Source organism: Oncorhynchus keta, chromosome 11, assembly GCF_023373465.1.
Source record: "Oncorhynchus keta strain PuntledgeMale-10-30-2019 chromosome 11, Oket_V2, whole genome shotgun sequence".
Taxonomy (NCBI): Eukaryota; Metazoa; Chordata; class Actinopteri; order Salmoniformes; family Salmonidae; genus Oncorhynchus; species Oncorhynchus keta.
In genome coordinates this window covers 9004096-9029575 of record NC_068431.1, presented here as the reverse complement: position 1 = coordinate 9029575, position 25480 = coordinate 9004096, and the positions used below count along the sequence as shown (strand labels likewise).

The 25480-nt window shown below is 45.2% G+C and overlaps 1 protein-coding gene across 3 annotated transcripts in view; it reads right to left on the bottom strand.

The window, feature by feature from the left end:
- The window catches only part of LOC118390085 (glutamate receptor 1-like), a 124273-nt gene that overhangs the window by 18159 nt on the left and 80634 nt on the right, over window positions 1-25480 (bottom strand). For all 3 annotated transcript variants that reach the window (XM_052529374.1, XM_052529375.1, XM_035780285.2), the window contains exons 6-11: window positions 21388-21546; window positions 21137-21304; window positions 20189-20293; window positions 15634-15744; window positions 12305-12511; window positions 9234-9739 (exon numbers count right to left, since the gene is read on the bottom strand). In XM_052529374.1, coding sequence (XP_052385334.1) covers window positions 9234-9739; window positions 12305-12511; window positions 15634-15744; window positions 20189-20293; window positions 21137-21304; window positions 21388-21546 — 1256 coding nt within the window. The remainder of the gene's footprint in view (window positions 1-9233; window positions 9740-12304; window positions 12512-15633; window positions 15745-20188; window positions 20294-21136; window positions 21305-21387; window positions 21547-25480) is intronic.

The following is a 25480-nucleotide window of genomic DNA, read 5'->3' as shown; positions in this document are numbered from 1 at the left end:
GGAGTGGAGGCTGTTATAGTAGCAATGTTCCAACATCTAGTGGAAAGCCTTCCCAGAAGAGTGGAGGCTGTTATAGTAGCAATGTTCCAACATCTAGTGGAAAGCCTTCCCAGAAGAGTGGAGGCTGTTACAGCAGCAAAGGGGGGGACCAACTCCATATTAATGTCTGTGATTTTGGAACGAGATGTTCGACAAGCAGGGGTCCACATACCTATTGGTCGTGTAGTGTATCTCCCTGGCAAATTATTCAAAACTAATCTTAACCCTTTCTCATCGATCTTCATAAACCTCTGTATGACATACGTAAGTATGAGATATTGTGTCCAGTAAATGACTTTAATGAGCTGTGAAAAGTTACAATAGCATTAGAGATGCAGCACACATTCCTCCAGTGGTGAAAGTGGAGCGTATGAGGCTGAGAGTGAGATCCCCCTCAGGGCAAAAACGCAGTAGCAAACACACATCCAAGCAGACAGAAGCATCTATCTTCGTTGAGCAGAGTCTAGCAGTACCATCAGTCTGCTGTACAGCAGGAGTGGTACAGAGGGAGAAAGGCATGGAGGGAGGCATGGAGGGAAGGATGGAGGGAGGTATGGAGGGAAGGATGGAGCGAGGTATGGATGGATGGAGGCATGGAGGGAGGCATGGAGGGAGGGAGGTATGGAGGGAAGGATGGAGGGAAGGATGGAGGGAGGCATGGAGGGAGGTATGGAGGAGGGCATGGAGGGAAGGAGATATGGAGGGAGGCATGGAGGGAGGTATGGAGGAGGGCATGGAGGGAGGGAGGTATGGAGGGAGGCGTGGAGGGAGGGAGGTATGGAGCTACTGGATGTATGGAGGGAGGCATGGAGGGAGGGAGGGATGGAGGTATGGAAGAAGGCATGGAAGGAGATATGGAGGGAGGCATGGAGGGAGGGAGGCATGGAGGGAGGGAGGTATAGAGGGAGGGAGGGAGGCATGGAGGGAGGCAGGTATAGAGGGAGATATGGAGGGAGGTATGGAGGGAGGCATGGAGGGAGGCATGGAGGGAGTTATGGAGGGAGGCATGGAGGGAGGTATGGAGGGAGGCATGGAGGGAGTTATGGAGGGAGTTAGGGGGAGGAGTTATGGAGGAGTTAGGGAGGGAGGCATGGAGGCATGGAGGGAGGTATGGAGGGAGGCATGGAGGGAGGTATGGAGCTACTGGAGGGAAGGAGGGAGGCATGGAGGGAGGTATGGAGCTACTAGAGGGAAGGAGGGAGGCATGGAGGGAGGTATGGAGCTACTAGAGGGAAGGAGGGAGGCATGGAGGGAGGTATGGAGCTACTAGAGGGAAGGAGGGAGGCATGGAGGGAGGTATGGAGCTACTAGAGGGAAGGAGGGAGACATGGAGGGAGGTATGGAGGGAGAGGGAAGGAGGGAGTTATGGAGGGAGGCATGGAGGGAGGCATGGAGGGAGTTATGGAGGGAGGCATGGAGGGAGGCATGGAGCTACTAGAGGGAAGGAGGGAGACATGGAGGGAGTTATGGAGGGAGGGATGGAGGGAGACATGGAGGGAGTTATGGAGGGAGGCTACTAGAGGGAAGGAGGGAGACATGGAGGGAGGTATGGAGCTACTAGAGGGAAGGAGGGAGGCATGGAGGGAGGTATGGAGCTACTAGAGGGAAGGAGGGAGGCATGGAGGGAGGTATGGAGCTACTAGAGGGAAGGAGGGAGGCATGGAGGGAGGTATGGAGCTACTAGAGGGAAGGAGGGAGGCATGGAGGGAGGTATGGAGCTACTAGAGGGAAGGAGGGAGACATGGAGGGAGGTATGGAGCTACTGGAGGGAAGGAGGGAGGTATGGAGCTACTGGAGGGAAGGAGGGAGGCATGGAGGGAGGTATGGAGCTACTAGAGGGAAGGAGGGAGACATGGAGGGAGGTATGGAGCTACTAGAGGGAAGGAGGGAGGCATGGAGGGAGGTATGGAGCTACTGGAGGGAAGGAGGGAGGCATGGAGGGAGGTATGGAGCTACTAGAGGGAAGGAGGGAGGTGATATTGACACTTTCTCACTGCCTTGATCACGCCAGCCGTCAGTAAAACCCTATTTCGTATTTCATTGTCTCTGTGAATGTGAGGGAATCCCATCGGCTTTGCACCGTGGAGAACAGAAAGGTTAAAGAGATACTTTGGTATTTTGGCAACGAGGCTCTTTATCTACCTCCCCAGAGTTAGATGATCTCGTGGACACCATGTTTATGTTTCTGGGTGCCCGTTTGAAGAACGTTGCTAACTGCCAGTCTGTGAGGCTAATCATTTCTAATACCAATAAGATAATGACATATAATCTGTAATAAGTGTGCACTTAAGATGGCACACGGACATTTACCTCGGAAGTTAAACTCAGGCATCTAGTGGCTTCTGTGAGTTGCGACATGACGAGCCCTTCTCTGAGTGGCAGTGATGACATTTCCAGAGATCAGACGCATGCTATCATTAATAAATAGCTGGGGTCTGCCCACAAAGCTGCTCCTTCCATCTCCCATGGCTCTTGTTCTTCAAAGTTACGTTTCGATCTGGTTGTTTGGAGATTATCATCAACATGGCAGGCCTCCCAGTTACTGAATTATTTGACAAATAGCATCGTGCCAAACGCAGCTGGCCGGCAGGTTCTTTAAACTTTTCTTTTCTCAGAGCTGCTATCGATATATGACATTTGAGCTGTTTTACTGCAGGTCAGCTCACTGAACACACCAGTGTGAGAAGCAAGTTGACCTTTCTATTCATATTGACCTTCAGGTGACCTTTCATAGTGCCACCTATCCACCTAGTGTGTCCCGCCCTGATCTTAGACAGACGTTTTATTTCTCTATTTGGTTTGGTCAGGATGTGATGTGGGGTGGGCATTCTATGTTTTGTTTTTCTATGATTTTGTATTTCTATGTTTTGGCCGGGTGTGGTTCTCAATCAGGGACAGCTGTCTATCCTTGTCTCTGATTGGGAACCATACTTAGGTAGCCCTTTTTCCCCACCTGTCTTTGTGGGAAGTTCACTTTGTTTGTGGCACGTAGCCCGTAGGCTTCACAGCTGTTATGTATTGTTTATTGTTTTAGTCGGCGTCATTTCTAAATAAAAAGGAATATGTACGCTCACCACGCTGCGCTTTGGTCTACTTCATTCGACGGCCGTGACATAGTGCCACCTTTCTGCTCCAAATTAGACTCCCTCAGAGATGCAGTACCCTCACCGCACACACTTTCACAATGCTGAAGAAGCTACCCGAATATACTGTAGATTCTCGCAATACTGAAGAAGGCACATGACTAAATACTCAGTTTATTAGGTACACCACTCCATTCACGAAAATAGTTTGCTCCTACATACAGTGAGTCACGTAGCTGTGGCTTGCCATACAAATCGGGCAGACAGGCATCGAGGCATTCAGTTACTGTTCAATTGAATGTTAGATTGGGGAAAACGAGTAGCCTAATCGACTTTGAAGGTGGTATGGTCGTCGGTGTCAGGCGGTTCCAGTATCTCAATGGTACAGATTGGTGGAGGTGGTGTAATGGTGTGGGGAATGTTTTCCTGGCTGTTCTGGAGGCAAAGGGGAGGTCTGACCCAGTATTTAATAAAGTGAATGTAGATTCTCACAAGACTCCTCAAAATAGAGTAGAGAGGTGTTCTTATAAAAGCCATCCTGTGTATCAAATCAAATCAAATGTATTTATATAGCCCTTCTTACATCAGCTGATATCTCAAAGTGCTGTACAGAAACCCAGCCTTAAACCCCAAACAGCAAGCAATACAGGTGTAGAAGCACGGTGGCTAGGAGGCTAGGTGTAGGCTGCAAGTATTACCTAGTGTGATGCATGACTGATTACAGTTTTTCTCAATTGTTAAAACACTAAAACCCATTGGCTGAACAAAGTTCTCAGTTGCCTGGACTCATTTAGCTAATTATACAGTCTGTTGTCAATACCTTAAACCATTTCACACGATAAAACACAATTTGCAGATCTCACTTAGACTTTTCAGCAGAACTCTATAAACACATTCTCATTCTCAAAACACATTCTGCACTCTAATGCACATGTCATCCATACTGGTAAACACAAAAGGCAACAATCGAATACAAATAGAGAATACATGTCATTGATTGAACACAACCGCTCAAAATTGATTTAACCTGTTTCAAATGATGCGACACAACCAATATAAGCCCTTTCAGAGAGCAAACAGGTTGTTGAAGGTGGGAAGGAGAAAGTCTGAGAATGGATACTGTAGTACAGTGCATTGTAGGCTGTATACTGTACAATGGATGAATTGTATGGCCCTGAACATTGTGCTTTCCATTTATTAACAGTACTGACTGCTCAATAGATGTTGACTGGTTGCAGGTTCATATCAACAAAGAACAAGAATTACAGTATAACAGAGACAAAGGACAAGTTTGTGAGATGCAGGGTAAAGTACTGTAAAAATAGGAGTACAAGGAGGAGGAAGAACAGAAAACAAAATTGCAAGCAGGGTAGTAATTTCTGATCAACGTTGCGCTACTATGATAGAACATGTTTTCGCTCATCAAAAGACAATGAAGGAAAAATATGAATATTTCTTTAGATTAAAAAATGTACTTCTCCATGAGAATTGTATGTTTTGAACAATGTGTTTTCTATTTTTCGGTGTATTGTTTACTGACTGCTTGAGAGTGTATATCATTTTGATCACTTTGTTTATGATTTGAGAGCAGTGTTTGATTTTGAACACAGGTAAAACTGCAAGAGGAGTCAGAGGTGATGTAAATAGTGCTTGAAGATGAGGTTTTGTGTTGAATGTTTTCAGGAAATAGAGCAAGGTTTCAGAAATGGTGTTTTAGCAATTGAGAAAAACTGTAAGAGAGTCACTATGTGTTTGAGACATGAATGTAACTCATCTGTGCTCTGGCCTCATGGGTAAAGAGGTCCTTATCCCACTGAGTTTCTCCATTACTGTATATCCCCATGAGGTAGCAGGGAAGTGAATCACCACTATTTGTCAGGTCTCCCCTCCTCTATTTGTCAGGTCTCCCCTCCTTTGACAGCCTGGGAGACGAAGTGAAATCACCAGTCCGCCAAGAGGCTTAGACCATGAAACCCAAATGATTCACACAGGAGAGAGAGAGAGTTTAGAGAGAGAGAGAGAGAGAGAGAGAGAGAGAGAGACTGCTCCCAAGTCAACTGAGGAGAGGGGAGACTGATGTTTTAAAGCAGAAAACTGAAGAGAAGACCAGCGAAGGGAAGATAGAAGATCAATGTCTTCGTAATGATTTCATTAAGAGGAATCAACCATCTGCAGTTCACGACTGTGCCTCGTTGGTCAGTATAGGGGGACAGAGAAATGGGGGAGGAATATAAGCTTTTACAAACTAAGACAAAGTAAGACTTGGATTGTCCTTGGAATGGCCAGCGTTAAAGGTTTCTTCTCCTGAAGCTTAGAAATTCTGTCTGGGTTAAATTGGATGCATCTATGACCGAGAAAACAACATCTGTCACAGGCAGCTTTCTGCAAATGTAATCTAATTTTGGCCCATTAGGCAGCTTTCTGCAAATGTAATGTAATTTGAACTCATTAGTTCCCTCAAAGCAGAAGGATACACATGTCCACCTAAATGTCAGGCAGTGACTGAGGAGCCAGCAATTAGAGCAAGCCAAGCGCCCAGGGGCCTTACTTTATAATGAGGAGGAGGAGGAGGAGGAGGAGGAGGCAGTGGAAATGGAGGAATGTCATCAGATTGACCTGAACTAATGATCTGGTAATAAATCCCACATGACTTTATGAAGGAATAAATTGATAATATAATAATATACAATAATAATAATAATAATAATATATAATATACACCGTACAGTATGGTTAGCTGGAAACAAAGGGGCAGGCGTGGGTCAGGCTAGGCAGGCAGGCGGGCAGGGCGGGGTGCAGGACATAGGTTAGGTTAGCTGGAAACAAAGGGGTTTTGTGTTTCAGGTTAGGTTATGGTTAGCTGGAAACAAAGGGGCAAGGCTAGGCAGGCAGGCAGGGAGCAGGACATAGGTTATGGTTAGCTGGAAACAAAGGGGCAGGCTTGGGTCAGGCTAGGCAGGCAGGCAGGCAAGGGGCGCAGGACATAGGTTATGGTTAGCTGGAAACAAAGGGTTTTGGCTTATGTTTTCCAGGCTAGCAGGCTTGGGTCAGGTTAGGCAGGCAGGCAGGCAGGGAGGGGCGCAGGACATAGGTTATGGTTAGCTGGAAACAAAGGGCAGGCGTGGGTCAGGCTAGGCAGGCAGGCAGGGAGGGGCTAGGACATAGGTTATGGTTAGCTGAAACAAAGGGGCAGGCTCAGGCTGGCAGGCAGGCAGGCCTCATAGGTTATGGTTAAAGAAAGGGGCAGGCTTATCCCACTGAGGACATTTATGGTTAGCCAAAGGGGCAGGCTGTAGGCTATCCAGGCAGGAGGTAGCAGGGAAGCTGAATCAAAGGGCACTATTTGTCAGGTCTCCATAGGTTATGGTTAGCTGGAAACAAAGGGGCAGGCTTAGGTCAGGAAACCCAAATGATTCAGGCAGGCAGGGAGGGGCGCAGGACATAGGTTATGGTTAGCTGGAAACAAAGGGGCAGGCTTGGGTCAGGCTAGGCAGGCAGGCAGGCAGGGAGGGGCGCAGGACATAGGTTATGGTTAGCTGGAAACAAAGGGGCAGGCTTGAGGTTAGAGAGGCAGGGAGGGGCCAGGACATAGGTTATGGTTAGGGAAGAAAGAAGAGGCTCAGGCAGGCAGGCAGGCGGGCGGGGCGCAGGACATAGGTTATTAAGCTGGAAACAACCAGGCTTGCAGGCTAGGCAGGCAGGGGCGGGGCGCAGGACATAGGTTATGGTTAGCTGGAAACAAAGGGGCAGGCTTGGTCAGGCTAGGCAGGCAGAGGAATCACAGGACATAGGTTATGGTTAGCTGGAAACAAAGGGGCAGGCGTCTGGGCGCAGGACATAGGTTATGGTTAGCTGGAAACAAAGGGGCAGGCTTGGGTCAGGCTAGGCAGGCAGAGCAAAGGGAGGGGGCAGGACATAGGTTATGGTTAGCTGGAAACAAAGGGGCAGGCTTGGGTCAGGCTAGGCAGGCAGGCAGGCAAAGGACATAGGTTATGGTTAGCTGGAAACAAAGGGGCAGGCTTGGTCAGGTTAGGCAATGTGGCAGGGAGGGGCTAGGACATAGGTTATGGTTAAAACAAAGGGGCAGGCTGTCACAGGCAGGCAGGCAGGGCGGGTGGGGGCAAATGGTTATGGTTAGCTGGAAACAAAGGGGCCTTGGGTCAGGCTAGGCAGCAGGGCTGGGCAACATGGTTATGGTTAGCTGGAAACAAAGGGGCAGGCTTAGGTCAGGCTAGGCAGGCAGGCAGGGAGGGAGGGCACAGGACATAGGTTATGGTCCTGGAAACAAAGGGGCAGGCGTGGGTCAGGCTAGGCAGGCAGGCGGGCAGGGCCGGGCCAGGACATAGGTTATGGTTAGCTGGAAACAAAGGGGCAGCTTGGGTCAGGCTAGGCAGGCAGGCACAGGGAGGGGCGCAGGACATAGGTTATGGTTAGCTGGAAACAAAGGGGCAGGCTTGGGTCAGGAGGCAGGCAGGAGGAGGAGGTTATGGTTAGCTGAAACAAAGGGGCAGGCTTGGGTCAGGTTAGGCAGGCAGGCAGGCAGGAGGGGCAGGACATAGGTTATGGAGCTGAAACAAAGGGGCAGGCTGTCAGGCTCAGGCAGGCAGACCGGGGCGCAGGACTAGGTTATGGTCTGGAAACAAAGGGGCAGGCTTGGGTCAGGCTAGGCAGGCAGGAATAACAGGACATAGGTTATAGCTGGAAACAAAGGGGCAGGCGTATACAGGCAGGCGGGCAGGGCGGGGCGCAGGACATAGGTTATGGTTAGCTGGAAACAAAGGGGCAGGCTTGGGTCAGGCTAGGCAGGCAGGCAGGGAGGGAGGGGCGCAGGACATAGGTTATGGTTAGCTGGAAACAAAGGGGCAGGCTTGGGTCAGGCTAGGCAGGCAGGCAGGCAGGGAGGGGCGCAGGACATAGGTTATGGTTAGCTGGAAACAAAGGGGCAGGCGTGGGTCAGGCTAGGCAGGCAGGCAGGCAGGGCGGGGCGCAGGACATAGGTTATGGTTAGCTGGAAACAAAGGGGCAGGCTTGGGTCAGGCTAGGCAGGCAGGCAGGGCGGGGCGCAGGACATAGGTTATGGTTAGCTGGAAACAAAGGGGCAGGCTTGGGTCAGGCTAGGCAGGCAGGCAGGCAGGGGCACAGGACATAGGTTATGGTTAGCTGGAAACAAAGGGGCAGGCTTGGGTCAGGTTAGGCAGGCAGGCAGGCAGGGAGGGGCGCAGGACATAGGTTATGGTTAGCTGGAAACAAAGGGGCAGGCGTGGGTCAGGCTAGGCAGGCAGGCAGGGCAGGGGCGCAGGACATAGGTTATGGTTAGCTGGAAACAAAGGGGCAGGGCATTGGGTCAGGATTAGGCAGGCAGGCAGGCAGGGGCACAGATCATTCACCAAGAATCAACATGAAAAAAAGTAAACCCTTTTCTTAACTCACAGGAAGGAAGGAATCCTGTAAGAACCAAAAATAATCCATCTAATATCTTAGGAATTTGAGTCTTCACCAAGAATCAACATGTAAACTCTCTTCTTTATCTTAGAAGCTTCTGCTGATGTCCACGTCTGCCCTGATAAGAGCACAACTACACGCACCTCCAACAGCAGCCTGGACTGGACCCTGGGGCTGGGCTTGGACCTAGGGAACGCCATACAAGGGTCTGGCCTGCACCCCATGACTGCTGTCTTGGGTTGTGATAAGAACACAGGCTCCTTAAGGCCCAGTCGAGTCATACTGTCAGTCAGTCTGCTCTTGTTTTGTTCTGATCTGATCTGTTCTAATCTGTTCTGATCTTTTCTGCTGTTCTGATCGGTTATTTTCTGATATGTTCTGATGTCTTCTGATCTGATCTGTTCTATTCTGTTCTGTTCTGTTCTTTTCTGCTGTTCTGATCTGTTCTGTTCTGTTCTGTTCTTTTCTGCTGTTCTGATCTGTTATTTTCTGATATGTTCTGATATCTTCCGATCTGATCTGTTCTGTTCGGCAGGATGCCTCTGTATCCTTTCTGCTGATGACTCATCTTCCATGTCTTCACCGTGGGGAGACTTTTATAGTGTGAAAGGATGTTGTTAGTGGAAACACTACAGGTAAGAGTGGGGGGTCGAAAAAAGGTTTGCCTACCTTGGCGAGATGTCACAGCCCTGCTGCATGAAGGCGCCCAGCGAGAACCACAAGCTGTTGAATATCCCAAACTCATTGGTGTGCCCCTCACTCTGGCTCTGGCCCTGTCCTTGGCCCTGGTTTTGGCCCGGTTGGGACTGGGACTGGCCCTGTCCTTGGCCCTGGTTTTGGGACTGGGACTGTCCTGGCTCTCTCCTGGGACTGAACGACTGCTGTCTCTGCTGCTGCTCTTGGCCCTCCTCTCCCTCTGAGTCGTCCCCCTGCCACTCGTATGGGCTGAAGCGGCTGACCAGGAAGAGAACCACGCTCACACCGATGTAGGCAAACACGATGCACATCCAGATCTCGTAGGCCAGTGGGTCGAGGAAGGAGAAGACTCCAGGTTTTGACTTGGTGGGCTTCTTGATCATGATGGAGATGCCCAGGGACATGAAGGGCTTGGAGAAGTCGATCACCTCCTCTCTCACCAGGGTGATGGTCAACGGGGCTACTGCTACATCTGCTTTCTAGGAGTCAAGGAGAGAATTACGTGTTCATCTATGTAGCTTTCCCTCAATGTATCATTCACCAACATTATCCCTACACTCAGAAATCCATCTCTGTATTTGTCCTTCAAACATTATCCCTACACTCAGAAATCCACGTCTGTATTTGTGCTTCAAACATTATCCCTACACTCAGAAATCCATGTCTGTATTCGTCCTTCCAGCCATAAAGACTTCAAGTGGATATGACAAAAGCATTTCCTTAAAGGGGCAATCAGCAATTGCAGCAATGACAAAGCATTTCCCCTGCTTTGGTAAAACACTGAGGGATGTGGCTAAAGAAACCAGGGCTCCTGAGTGGCATGGCGGTCTAAGGCACTGCATCTCAGTGCACGAAGGCTGTATCACAACCAGCTGTGATTGGGAGTCCCATAGGAGTCCCATAGGTAGGCGCACAATTGGCCCAGCGTCGTCCAGGTTTGGCTGGTGTAGGCAGTCACTGTAAATAAGAAATAGTTCTTAACTGACTTGCCTAGTTAAATAAAGAAAAAAATAAATGTAACCATTTTCAATTCATAGACAGAGCTATCGATTCAAGGACTTACCATCCACGACACCAAATGATAGTTTTAGCCATATCCTGAAGCTATATGGTGTCTGTTTACATTGACTTTGTTTATAATAATGGAGTAAAACAAGCTTATATTTTGGGGTCCTGATGGGGTACAAAAGTTGAACTAAGCTCATGAGGCATCAATAAGCAATTTTATTCAAGAATCAATGGGTCCGTAAGTTAAAAAATAAACAAAAATGGATGTAACAACTGCAGATTGCCCCTTTAAGGTGATGTGAAGGAATGTAAATCCCAAGGATTAGCATACGGCTCAGTAATAGTAAACTCTGTTCCCATAAGACAAGTTTCTAAAATCACTCTCCAGCTAACATAAACACTGAGCTTTTTCAAGCTGAATAATAATGAATCCCTTTCAAGAAATATTAGGCTTACAACACTGAGAGAGAAAAAGAGACTTGATTTGGTTGAGTCCACCCAGCACCTCTTTCATTGTAATGACAGAACAAATATTCTACTGTACCCTAGACCAAACTAGGAGCGTATCTTTCATCTCAACTTCCTGAGGGCAGAGAAATAGTGTTTTGACATGATTCACATGAACAATGGAAGATATGAGAAGTGACAGTTCTGTTAGGGACGTTTCAATAACAGCCTTCCTGGAATACAAATCCAGATACGGTACTGTTCTCAATCTGTTGCCTGTTGCCCAATTCTTTGGTTACCAGACAACAGCTTTTGACTTCTTGTCACACTATCACTTCAACATTGGCAGCCTATCAAGGCCCATCTGAATTGTGTTTTGACATTGAGGAAGCTGCTGGATATGTCAAGTGAGAGGTATAGACCTTTGTCCGAATATATATCTCAGAACTTGTAAGGACACGCTGCGTCCTTTCTGAAGTAAAGCTGTGAAATACTTCTCCAACACGATGTTATTGATGTTATCACAAAGAATGTATGTAAAACATTTTAAAAAACACATAATATTGGAATGAAATAAGCATGCCCTGCAGTATGTCCTTTGGCTACAGTTGCAAATGTACAAATGTATGTACAAATGTACAAATGTATGTACAAATGTACAAATGTACACATGTATGTACAAATGTATGTACAAATGTATGTACAAATGTATGTACAAATGTATGTACAAATGTACAAATGTATGTACAAATGTACAAATATATGTACAAATGTATGTACAAATGTACAAATATATGTACAAATGTATGTACAAATGTACAATGTAGATAAGTATATGCTCCAGACTTGTAAAATAACACAACGGAAACATTATTTATACTAAAGGCCACATTGCATTTGTTTTCACGTATTTAGTATGTGACAAACAGCCACTAACAAAATCATTGGGCACTTCTTTTGTGTGCATTTGTTATGTAAAGGATTAAGGCTTAACGTTGTGTCTGTATGAATATTGAATCTTGAATATTGACTGGGGGAAAAGGCTAGAGTGAAGGTTGAGATAAAAGATGGTGTGTACTTGGAAAACTACATGTTAGTCTAAAGGACATGTGAAATAATGTCAAGATGCTTTTTATAGTGAAGATGAAGTCTATAAATTGCCTGGCTGGGCTGATGAGACAGTGGATTGCACAGTCAGATGGAATAGAGTAAATAGGCATTTTAACCTCATAGATTTAGCTGGTAGTAACTTGTGGAATAGACACCGGCTGGAATGCGGTTCTAACCAATCAGCATTCAGGATTAGACCCACCCGTTGTATAAACGACAGATACTGTACATTTACATTTACATTTAAGTCATTTAGCAGACGCTCTTATCCAGAGCGACTTACAAATTGGACCACATCTGCAACATTTTGGTTACTGCTACTACAGTATATAAACCGAAAGTGGTTGCATTCCAAATGTGTCCTTGCTATTGGACGAATTCCATGGACAGCTGTGTTGACTGAGACTGTACAATTAACACATTTCTACTCTCTCAGAGCCTAGTGAGTTGCCCAGTGTGTTCATGAGATGGTTACTAACCCCATAAACGAGCTCGCCCACCATCCCGTTCCACATCTTGGACTCAGCGTCTCTGGCTCCGTACTTTCCATCCCCTACGATCTCCAGTTTATAAGTATAGCCCACATGCTTGGCGATCTCGGCAGCCAGCTCCACACAATAGCCCTCATACTTATCGTTCCCCACCAGCTGCTCATGATTTTTCTTCAGCATCACATATGGAGATTCCTAGGAAACATGAAGGACAACATTGATGTTTGTTTTTCATGGTTTCCTTCACTCTGCACGCATTCACCATTCATTTTTCACACATTTTTAAAAAGGACATTTATAAAGCTTTCCTTGTCCAGTTTTCTCTGGGACGATGTACTCTAGGGGGTCCCAGGGACTTTCTTGTCCAGCTTTCTCTGGGACAATGTACTCTAGGGGTTCCCAGGGACTTGCCATGTCCAGCTTTCTCTTGGACAATGTACTCTAGGGGTTCCCAGGGACTTGCATTGTCCAGCTTTCTCTGGGACAATGTACTCTAGGGGTTCCCAGGGACTTGCCATGTCCAGCTTTCTCTGGGACAATGTACTCTAGGGGTTCCCAGGGACTTTCCATGTCCAGCTTTCTCTGGGACAATGTACTCTAGGGGTTCCCAGGGACTTGCCATGTCCAGCTTTCTCTTGGACAATGTACTCTAGGGGTTCCCAGGGACTTGCATTGTCCAGCTTTCTCTGGGACAATGTACTCTAGGGGTTCCCAGGGACTTGCCATGTCCAGCTTTCTCTGGGACAATGTACTCTAGGGGTTCCCAGGGACTTTCCATGTCCAGCTTTCTCTGGGACAATGTACTCTAGGGGTTCCCAGGGACTTTCCATGTCCAGCTTTCTCTGGGACAATGTACTCTAGGGGTTCCCAGGGACTTGCCATGTCCAGCTTTCTCTTGGACAATGTACTCTAGGGGTTCCCAGGGACTTGCATTGTCCAGCTTTCTCTGGGACAATGTACTCTAGGGGTTCCCAGGGACTTGCCATGTCCAGCTTTCTCTGGGACAATGTACTCTAGGGGTTCCCAGGGACTTTCCATGTCCAGCTTTCTCTGGGACAATGTACTCTAGGGGTTCCCAGGGACTTTCCATGTCCAGCTTTCTCTGGGACAATGTACTATAGGGGTTCCCAGGGACTTTCCATGTCCAGCTGTCTCTGGGACAATGTACTCTAGGGGTTCCGAGGGACTTTCCATGTCCAGCTGTCTCTGGGACAATGTACTCTAGGGGTTCCCAGGGACTTTCCATGTCCAGCTGTCTCTGGGACAATGTACTCTAGGGGTTCCGAGGGACTTTCCATGTCCAGCTGTCTCTGGGACAATGTACTCTAGGGGTTCCCAGGGACTTCCCATGTCCAGCTGTCTCTGGGACAATGTACTCTAGGGGTTCCGAGGGACTTTCCATGTCCAGCTGTCTCAGGGACAATGTACTCTAGGGGTTCCGAGGGACTTTCTATGTCCAGCTGTCTCTGGGACAATGTACTCTAGGGGTTCTCAGGGACTTTCTATGTCCAGCTGTCTCTGGGACAATGTACTCTAGGGGTTCCGAGGGACTTTCCATGTCCAGCTGTCTCTGGGACAATGTACTCTAGGGGTTCCGAGGGACTTTCTATGTCCAGCTGTCTCTGGGACAATGTACTCTAGGGGTTCCCAGGGACTTTCTATGTCCAGCTGTCTCTGGGACAATGTACTCTAGGGGTTCCGAGGGACTTTCTACGTCCAGCTGTCTCTGGGACAATGTACTCTAGGGGTTCCCAGGGACTTTCCATGTCCAGCTTTCTCTGGGACAATGTACTCTAGGGGTTCCCAGGGACTTTCCATGTCCGGCTTTCTCTGGGACAATGTACTCTAGGGGTTCCGAGGGACTTGCATTGATTTGAGGGGTAAAAAAAGTACATACCGTAGGTATGTCACAATTGTTTACACTAATCTAAAACGACGCATAAATCTGCGATGCTTTGGGCTAGAAACAAGTGATAAAATACCAGAGGGAAAAAGTCCCTCGGATGCATATGGGAATAAATTTGGTTTGTCTTTATGATATTCGGAAGCTGAGCTACGCATTTCTAAAGTTGAGGAGTCAAAGAAATCTGACTTTGCTTGGAAAGTATACTGATACTCCGTCGTTATCAATTGATCTAATCACTTTCTGTAAAAGAGAGTAATATAATTAAATTGAGGGTTCATATAAATGACCATAATAAAACATATTTGGTAGCGGAATAACATTTGGGAAGGCATTTGTGACATTTTTCAAACGTTATAAAGGGGGCCCTGGATTAAAAAAAACGTGTACATGGTACGGTATAATACATGAACTTGTTTACAACCATGGGGCTTCACATCAATTTCTGTCAATTGCTTTGTGTATACGAAGGGGCCTTCAAATGACATTATTCATAGCGAGGAAGTGGCTACCCCCGGGGATCTGGACACAATCTCACACCTTCTCCTCAGTGTCGGGTGACTCAGATCTGATGGGCAAGCAGCACTCCTGGTATTTCTGACTGGCCAGGCCAGGATGACTGTAAAGGGGCTGTGTGGAGCTCTGGGTCTATCCTCCAGGTAAAGCAGAACAGAGCTGCTGTGAAAGCAGCCCTCATGGCCAGGCCACAGGTGAACACAACATAGAGTACAATCGGGAAATAGTGGGGCTGAGATAGTTTCACAAGGACAGTATTTCAGAGTTCAGATTTAGCCAGAAGCATTTTGAGACACACAAGGGCTCTCTCTCCCTCTCTCTCTCTCTCCCCATCCCTTACTCTCTCTCTCCCAAACCCTTACTCTCTCCCTCCCCATTCCTTACTCTCCCTCTCTCTCTCTCTCTCCCTCTCCCTCTCTTGCGCTCTCCCTCTCTCTCTCTCTCTTTTTCGCTCTCTCTCCCCTTCCCTCCCTCATGTAGATGACTTGACCCACTGGTAATGATAGCCCATTTTAGGGATTGCTTCGATGGATGAATGTGCTGTACGAAATATAAACCCTGCCGTTTGGATATGAAAAGTTAAAATAAATTCACTGTCCAATCTTTTCTGGGATGGTTGCCACTCATTTCTATCCCTGTGTGAATCCAGCCTAAATATCCCTATTTTCCAGTATAGTCATATCAAACACAGCCTCAAAATATTGTCCTTTTTTCCTCAGTGAAACCCATTATCAGCATCCAAACATTGAGCCTATCAGTTAAGCTAGAAGAAGAAGTATTACTTAAATTATCACAGTGAATTATTGTAATGTTTCTTTATGTATCAATTAATCCCATAAGGCAACTGCCGATTTGACACGAAAATAAAATGTAATTCATTCATTCTAGTCGGACTCACAAGGATACTGGTCACGATGTAGGTCCTGTTTTGCAGTCCGAAGAACTCTTCAACCACCGGCGTGTACACCGCTGTGTTCACATAGTTCTCATTCTCGTTCCAGTAGCCCACCTACAGTCAGAGAGAGTACAGTCTATCAACACACACAGACGAGGAAATCATACACTTCTATTTATAGTGTTCACATAGTTCTCATTCTCGTTCCAGTAGCCCACCTACAGTCAGAGAGAGTACAGTCTATCAACACACACAGACGAGGAAATCATACACTTCTATTTATAGTGTTCACATAGTTCTCATTCTCGTTCCAGTAGCCCACCTACAGTCAGAGAGAGTACAGTCTATCAACACACACAGACGAGGAAATCATACACTTCTATTTATAGTGTTCACATAGTTCTCATTCTCGTTCCAGTAGCCCACCTACAGTCAGAAAGAGTACAGTCTATCAACACACACAGACGAGGAAATCATACACTTCTATTTATAGTGTTCACATAGTTCTCATTCTCGTTCCAGTAGCCCACCTACAGTCAGAGAGAGTACAGTCTATCAACACACACAGACGAGGAAATCATACACTTCTATTTATAGTGTTCACATAGCTCTCATTCTCGTTCCAGTAGCCCACCTACAGTCAGAGAGAGTACAGTCTATCAACACACACAGACGAGGAAATCATACACTTCTATTTATAGTGTTCACATAGTTCTCATTCTCGTTCCAGTAGCCCACCTACAGTCAGAAAGAGTACAGTCTATCAACACACACAGACGAGGAAATCATACACTTCTATTTATAGTGTTCACATAGTTCTCATTCTCGTTCCAGTAGCCCACCTACAGTCAGAGAGAGTACAGTCTATCAACACACACAGACGAGGAAATCATACACTTCTATTTATAGTGTTCACATAGTTCTCATTCTCGTTCCAGTAGCCCACCTACAGTCAGAGAGAGTACAGTCTATCAACACACACAGACGAGGAAATCATACACTTCTATTTATAGTGTTCACATAGTTCTCATTCTCGTTCCAGTAGCCCACCTACAGTCAGAGAGAGTACAGTCTATCAACACACACAGACGAGGAAATCATACACTTCTATTTATAGTGTTCACATAGTTCTCATTCTCGTTCCAGTAGCCCACCTACAGTCAGAGAGAGTACAGTCTATCAACACACACAGACGAGGAAATCATACACTTCTATTTATAGTGTTCACATAGTTCTCATTCTCGTTCCAGTAGCCCACCTACAGTCAGAGAGAGTACAGTCTATCAACACACACAGACGAGGAAATCATACACTTCTATTTATAGTGTTCACATAGTTCTCATTCTCGTTCCAGTAGCCCACCTACAGTCAGAGAGAGTACAGTCTATCAACACACACAGACGAGGAAATCATACACTTCTATTTATAGTGTTCACATAGTTCTCATTCTCGTTCCAGTAGCCCACCTACAGTCAGAGAGAGTACAGTCTATCAACACACACAGACGAGGAAATCATACACTTCTATTTATAGTGTTCACATAGTTCTCATTCTCGTTCCAGTAGCCCACCTACAGTCAGAAAGAGTACAGTCTATCAACACACACAGACGAGGAAATCATACACTTCTATTTATAGTGTAAGACATATTAATATCACTGGCTTTATGAAGCACAATTAGCCTACACACACGTAGCGTGGGCATAAAAACACTGTCTACATCAGATTTAGCATATCGTTTATGAGGGCCCTGAATATTTATGAACAGCTTTGCCTGATGTTCTTTGTGGTGGGCTATCTCATCAATTGATGTGATGTATTTAGGCGAGTGGACACCTGGGGCGATTGATTTTGTGAGTTGTGCTTTGTGTCCGCTTCCACAGCATATAAGTGTATCTTTTTTTATGACTAGTCTGTATACAGGTAGACCAGAAAAGCCACATCACATGGCAGATGAGTGGCAACCCTGATTACAACCACCTGCTACCCATCTGCTGTTCCCTACAAATGCTGTTTTGAATTACCAAAAGCTGTACCTAAACAATAAAGAAGGCTGTAAAGACGAAACTATCCCTGACGCAGTGAAAAAAAATGTTGAATGATGAAGTAAGCTTTATGCAATATATTTTTTGAGTGCAAACCCATTACACCTCTTTGTATTGGTATAAGAACATCCATTAACTCATATAGCTAATCCCCTAGCTAGTCCTTACGCTATACCAACACCTCCTACCGTACGTCAGGGCCAGCTTATCTCACTCTCAGGTTGTAAGACTGTGTCGGTGATAACATTAAAGAGAGTCATCTTTATGTACAAATACCTTGCATGCCAAATGATACGAGGAATTTGCTCCAAATACAATATGCAAGATCACTGAGTACTATAGCCAATGAGCTGCTGGTTCACTGAGTACTATAGCCAATGAGCTGCTGGCAAAAAAAGAAACATCCTCTCACTGTCAACTGCATTTATTTTCAGCAAACTTAACATGTGTAAATATTTGTATGAACATAACAAGATTCAACAACTGAGACATAAACTGAACATGTTCCACAGACGTGTGACTAACAGAAATTGAATAATGTGTCCCTGAACAAAGGGGGGTCAAATTCAAAAGTAACAGTCAGTATCTGGTGTGGCCACCAGCTGCATTAAGTACTGCAGTGCATCTCCTCCTCATGGACTGCACCAGATTTGCCAGTTCTTGCTGTGAGATGTTACCCCACTCTTCCACCAAGACAACTGCAAGTTCCCGGACATTTCTGGGTTGATTGGGCCTAGCCCTCACCCTCCGATCCAACAGGTCCCAGACGTGCCCAATGGGATTGAGATCTGGGCTAGTCGCTGGCCATGGCAGAACACTGACATTCCTGTCTTGCAGAAAATCATACACAGAACGTGCAGTATGGCTGGTGGCATTGTCATGCTGGAGGGTCATGTCAGGATGAGCCTGCAGGAAGGGTACCACATGAGGGAGGATTATGTCTTCCCTGTAACGCACAGCTTTGAGATTCCCTGCAATGACAGCAAGCTCAGTCCGATGATGCTGGGACACACCGCCACAGACCATGATGGACCCTCCACCTCCACCCTGCATCGATCCCGTTCCAGAGTACAGGCCTCGGTGTAACGCTCATTCCTTCGGTCCTGTCTGGTCCAGTAATGGTGGGTTTGTACCCATAGGCGACGTTGTTGCTGGTGATGTCTGGTGAGGACCTGCCTTACAACAGGCCTACAAGCCCTCAGTCCAGCTTCTCTCAGCCTATTGCGGACAGTCTGAGCACTGATGGAGGGATTGTGCGTTCCTGGTGTAACTCGGGCAGTTGTTGTTGTCATCTTGTACCTGTCCCTCAGGTGTGATGTTCAGATGTACCAATCCTGTGCAGGTGTTGTTACCTGCCACTGCGAGGACGATCAGCTGTCCGTCCTGTCTACCTGTAGCGCTGTCTTAGGCATCTCACAGTACAGACATTGCAATTTATTGCCCTGGCCACATCTGCAGTACTCATGCCTCCTTGCAGCATGCCTAAGGCACGTTCACACAGATGAGCAGGGACCCTGGGCATCTTTCTTTTGGTGTTTTTCAGAGTCAGTAGAAAGGCCTCTTTAGTGTCCTAAGTTTTCATAACTGTGACCTTAATTGCCTACCGTCTGTAAGCTGTTAGTGGCTTAACGACCATTCCACAGGTGCATGTTCATTAATTGGGAAACAGTGTTTAAACCCTTTACAATGAAGATCTGTGAAGTTATTTGGATTTTTACTAATTATCTTTGAAAGACAGAGTCCTGAAAAAGGGACGATTCTTTTTTTGCTGAGCTCATTTACTCTGATATGCTGTGCATTTTCCCAAATGAAATATATATTGATATATTAGAAACTCGAAGAGCTAGGGAAATTCATTTTCTGATTGACAAATAAATTCTTCGGATATGAATAAATAATATGACTATCCTACAACTGAGCTATGAAAACAAATATGTCACATACTGGTATGATGTGAACATTGGACATTCATTTTTTGCAAAGCCAATTTGTCTCCAGGGTTTCAATTTGGCTCCAGGGGTTCAATTTGGCTCCAGGGGTTCAATTTGGCTCCAGGGGTTCAATTTGGCTCCAGGGGTTCAATTTGGCTCCAGGGGTTCAATTTGTCTCCAGGGGTTCAATTTGTCTCCAGGGGTTCAATTTGTCTCCAGGGGTTCAATTTGTCTCCAGGGGTTCAATTTGGCTCCAGGGGTTCAATTTGGCTCCAGTGGTTCAATTTGGCTCCAGGGGTTCTTGTTGCTGGGCACAATGCTAGTGAATGATTAGCCAAGTTTTGTTTAACAAAGTGTCTTAAAAAAGGATTTGTAGTTAAGATGAAAACAATGTGTCCAGACAATTACAGTTGAGATGATGAGTCCATTGAGGGTGATGTTCTCTGATGAATTACTCCTACTGGTATAAGGTCAAGTGTCATACAGTATCCGACCTAACTATCTAACACAACATATTTCCCCTGAGGAGGATAAAAAGAGGTTGATTGATAATTCTAGAGGTTACGGACAAGTCCCAGTTCACCTTCAGCGGTCCACTCGGGCTCAGCTCCATGACGCTGACCGTGTAGTTGGTCCGATGGCCTTTCTCGTTAAACTGGACATGTCCAGTCAGGCCCTCAATTCGAACCTGTAGGACAAACCAGATATGGACCAGGATTGGTATGAAGAACTGTTAACTCTCTGAGACCTGTATCTGTGCAACCTGGAATCTGAGAAACGAATAACGCTCAACTCGCTACAGTACGCAAAGAAATCAACACCTAATACAAGGGTAGACAACTAGATTCAGCTGCGGGAAGATGTTTGTCTGAGCGGATGGTTGGGGGAAAAGAGATTTCTTTGATGACGTTATAACGTCTCCTTTTTTATATTGGTGGGAATATTTGGGAACAGATTTACTAAATTAAACTCAATTTTAGTGATTTCCTGGTGATTTATCAGTCCTTTTTTTTACCAAAAGCTAAAATCCTATAATTATTATTCTTTTTTTTTACTAAAAACTTTGGTGAGCCCCAAAAATAATCACTTGATGGGCCAGTTTTGGCCTGCGGGCCGCCTGTTGCCTACCACCGATATAATATATTTTTTACACAATACTGTATGATTATATTATAGCTTAGAGCAAAAACTGCAAAAATTAATTATCTCAAGAACACAAGATTGGTATTTCAGGATTCCAATATTACCAGCTGGTTGTTTTGACATGGCATGATATCTAACATAATATTTGAAATCCTACAATTCTACAGGTCACAAGATAACTATTTAAGGATTACTGTACATATAGCTCACAAGTTTGCATTTAACTGAGGGTTTAACACAATAGTACTTAATTAAGTTTGTATTGTTTTCTATTGTACAGTATTTCTCATAGTCATACATGATTAATTGCCTGTGCAGCTAGCGTTGAGTTTTAAGCCTAGTCCTTCTATTCCCTGTGGCTGTGGAGTGAGTGGTGCTATCTGCCTACCTGCTGTAGAGCTCTCTGGATGTCGATACCCTGGCCCCAGGGAGCTGGTGGGTTGGCCAGACACTCGCCAGCGTTGCCTCGCCGGGAGATGTCAATACGTTGCTTCCGGAGGTTCTGAAAGGCGGTTGCCATGACGCTCACTCCGTCGTATGTGAGGGCTCCTGTGTACTAAGAGGACAATTCCAAGGAGGCAACATTATTGGAATCTTGAGAACATGACTGGAAAGATCTCTGAGACAGTTTGATCATACCTTCAGTCTTCTCTTGGGTAGCTTAAGGTCTTTGCTGTCAAAGTCCACCCACTCCTCTATGACCTTGCTGACATTTTCGTCTGAGTAGTTCATTAGTTGGAACCCGGTGATGTTGGCACCACTCTTCTGGAACTCAGTGAAGTTCATGTCCAAAAATCCCTGAGAAAGAAGGAATCAAATTCTTACCATAGAACAGAAGCAAACTTAAGCTAAGTAAACAAAACAGAACCAAACTTGGCTTAGCCGTAAGGATGGAGCAGATCCTCGGATGACTGTGTTTTTTCAGAGTGCCGGTACTGAAAGCTTCGATGTCTTAGAGCTGCTATTCAGCTGTTCAACCCCACTTGAGAAGTCACCCACTGGGCAAAAACTTGTTGAATTAACGTTGTTTCCAAGTAATTTCAACACCTAAAAGTCAATGTGCTGACGTTGAATCAACGTTGTTTCCACCTCATTTCAGCACCTAAAAGTCAATGTGCTTGACGTGGAATCAACATGGAAAACTGATTGGATTTAAATGAAGTCATCAACGTCTGGGAATTGTGAATATTTTCAGCCACATTCTTACCCATATCCACGACATTGTGACTGTTTCTGTTGATTTCACATTGAATTCACGTTAGTTCACAACTCAACCAAATGTAAATCAAAACTAGATGTTGAACTGATGTCTGTGCCCAGTGGGCAGATCCAGGCAGAGTCACTACAAATCTATGAAGCAGGAAATGAAAAACCACTATTCTACAGTTTGACAAGCAGATGTCTTTTTCGACTGCATCTGCCCTCTTTTACTATTTTGATATATAAGATAGAATCAAGTAAAACGCGGGACAGCACTCCCACAGTCTCTGAGCATTCAAGGAAATGTGTACAGTCCATTAAAACACACATCAGACACAGCATGACGACTTCAAAATGGAACTTCGGTAACCCTTCACCTTAAATGTACACTAATGAATATGTAACTAAATAGCAATACATGATATTTATAACATAGTAGTTACATGTAATTACTATGTAAATACTATGTAATTATACTGTAATAAGGGTTTAGCGGTATAGGTTATTACACAAGTGGAACAAGGACATGTAATTACAAATCTGCTTGTCGGAGGTTATTCCGGATCTTCAAATTGAATTGTTCCTAGTGCTATCTTTGATTGACTTAGGGATACGGTGGACAACCAAGTGGGAGCGGCTCCCCTCACCTTGTTTGCATGTAATTACCTGTGTCTCCAGAGTAAGAACGTCTAACTACATTAAACTTACCCAGCTGGAGTTACGCTGCAGCTAGCCTCGGAAACAGGCTTCAGCAAATGTTCATTGAATGCTTTATTTGAATGATAAAAAGTCACAGATCATATATTCCAATCCCCCCCCGAGGCTATAAATAATAATAAGAGTGTTGGAAGTTTAGGGAGTCTTCACAGGCTGATAACTAAGACTAAACTGTGTGTGTGTGTGTGTGTGTGTGTGTGTGTGTGTGTGTGTGTGGGTACGTGTGTGTGTGCCCCATCTGGCAAATGGTTCAAATGGTAAGGAACCACGGAGTGTTGCATCTTGCCACCTTTATAATCATTATTATCTATGTTTCCTACGGCTCAATCCAGTTAGGATTTTAACAATCCTGACGGTGAAGTCACCGTCCCCCCGTCCCCCCCTATATTTCACAGTCCACTTTACGTGTTCTACCACAACAAATGTTTCTAGACCTCTTGAGTTGAGCCCTCTGGAGTGGATGTTTAGACCTGACATGCAACCCTTAAGCCAAACATACAGCATCCTCTCCTGGTGAAGTGCTGTGTATAACACAAGAAGACACACCACTAGAGCAAGCGGCTGGCTTGTTGCTTCATGGGCGACAGCTGACCTCAGATCTCAAATCAAATCAAATCAAATCACATTTGATTGGTCACATACATGTTGATTAGTAGATGTTATTGCGGACTAAGATACAATATAATATTATAGAATACAGTATATGAGATGAGTAATGATAGATATGTAAGCATTATTAAGTGAATGAGATACAGTAGAATAGTATAGAATACAGTATACACATATGAGATGAGTAATGATAGATATGTAAGCATTATTAAGTGAATGAGATACAGTAGAATAGTATAGAATACAGTATATAAATATGAGATGAGTAATGCCAGATACGTAGACATTATTAAAGTGACTAGTGTTCCATTCCTTAAAGTGGCCAGTGATTCCTAGCCTATGTCTATAGGCAGCAGCCTCTAATGTGCTAGTGATGGCTGTTTAACAGTCTGATGGCATTGAGATAGAAGCTGTTTTTTAGTCTCTCAGTCCCAGCTTTGATGCACCTGTACTGACCTCGCCTTCTGGATGATTGCGGGGTGAACAGGTAGTGGATCGGGTGGTTGATCTCTATATGAAGCTATGCTAACGTGAGAGGCAAACATAGAAAGATGGCCGCTGTTTTATGGGTGTAACGGCGTTCTTCGTTTGTTGAAAGAGAGTCGGACCGAAATGCAGCGTGGTGGTTACTCATGTCTTTAATGTAGAAGATAGCGATACATGAAATAACTTAAATAAATACAAAAACAACAAACGGAACGTGAAACCTAATACAGCCTATCTGGTGAAACTACACAGAGACAGGAACAATCACCCACAAAATACACAGTGAACCCCGGCTACCTAAATACGGTTCCCAATCAGAGACAACGAGAATCACCTGACTCTGATTGAGAACCGCCTCAGGCAGCCAAGCCTATGCAACACCCCTACTCAGCCGCAATCCCAATAACACAAAACCCCAACACGAAATACCACAAAATAAACCCATGTCACACCCTGGCCTGACCAAATATATAACGAAACACAAAACGCTATGACCAAGGCGTGACAATGGGCTCTTTATGGGCTCTTTATGGGCTCTTTATGGGCTCTTTATGGGCTCTTTTTTTTCTCACATTGTTTGTAACTTATTTTGTACATAATGTTGCTGTTACCGTCTCTTATGACCGAAAAGAGCTTCTGGACATCAGAACAGCGATTACTCACCTTGAACTGGACGAATCATTTTTCTTACCCCTGTATATAGCCTCGTTATGGTTATTTTACTGCTGCTCTCTAATTATTTGCTACATTTATTTATATATATATATATATATTTTTAGGTATTTTTCTTAAAACTGCATTTTTGGTTATTAAGGACTTGTAAGCAAGCATTTAACTGTAAGGTTTACATCTGTCGTATTTGGCGCATGTGACAAATACAATTGGATGTGATTTAAAATAGAGGCTAGCTTGTTGCTTCATGGGTGACAGACAGTTGACCGCTGATCTCTATATGCAGCTATGCTAAAGTGACAGGCAAACCTAGACATGGAATGACTTACGAGGCAACTATGCTTCACTACAATTGGATATGTGTGGAATGCAGAATCATTCTAACAGAGCTCCTACCTACTGTTGCTGGTATTTAGGAACTCATTGGGTCTGGTGGCCAATGAATATTAACACGAAGCAATGAATCGAGCCCATTAATAATAATGGAAAACAAGCTTCTGTTTTGTTACGCAAAGAACAAAAGCACACACACATTCATATACCAAATATATATATATATATAAAACCAACCATATATATATATATATATGCGCAAGTATGGTGTAAGCATGTACAAGCACGCCCATGCACACACACACACACACACACACACACACACACACACACACACACACACACACACACACACACACACACACACACACACACACACACACACACACACACACACACACACACACACACACACACACACACAAACACAAAGAAGCTCAGAGCCCTACAATTGTCTTAAAGGAGTAGAAATGATCATATACTTGCTCAGTGGGTAATCAGCAATCTGTCTACATTGTGTTCTGCACAGACAAGCAGAAGCTCTACTGGTCTGTCAGATACAAAGAAGATGAACAGGCACCAAATCATGGAACAACGCCACCATAGATTAGTCTAAACAATCAGTTTCCATCAATTCTGCAAAAGATGAAACTGCAGTTGTGCTTACGTGTTTGTAATCGTTCAGTGGGGATGAAGGTACAGTGTTATTTTACTT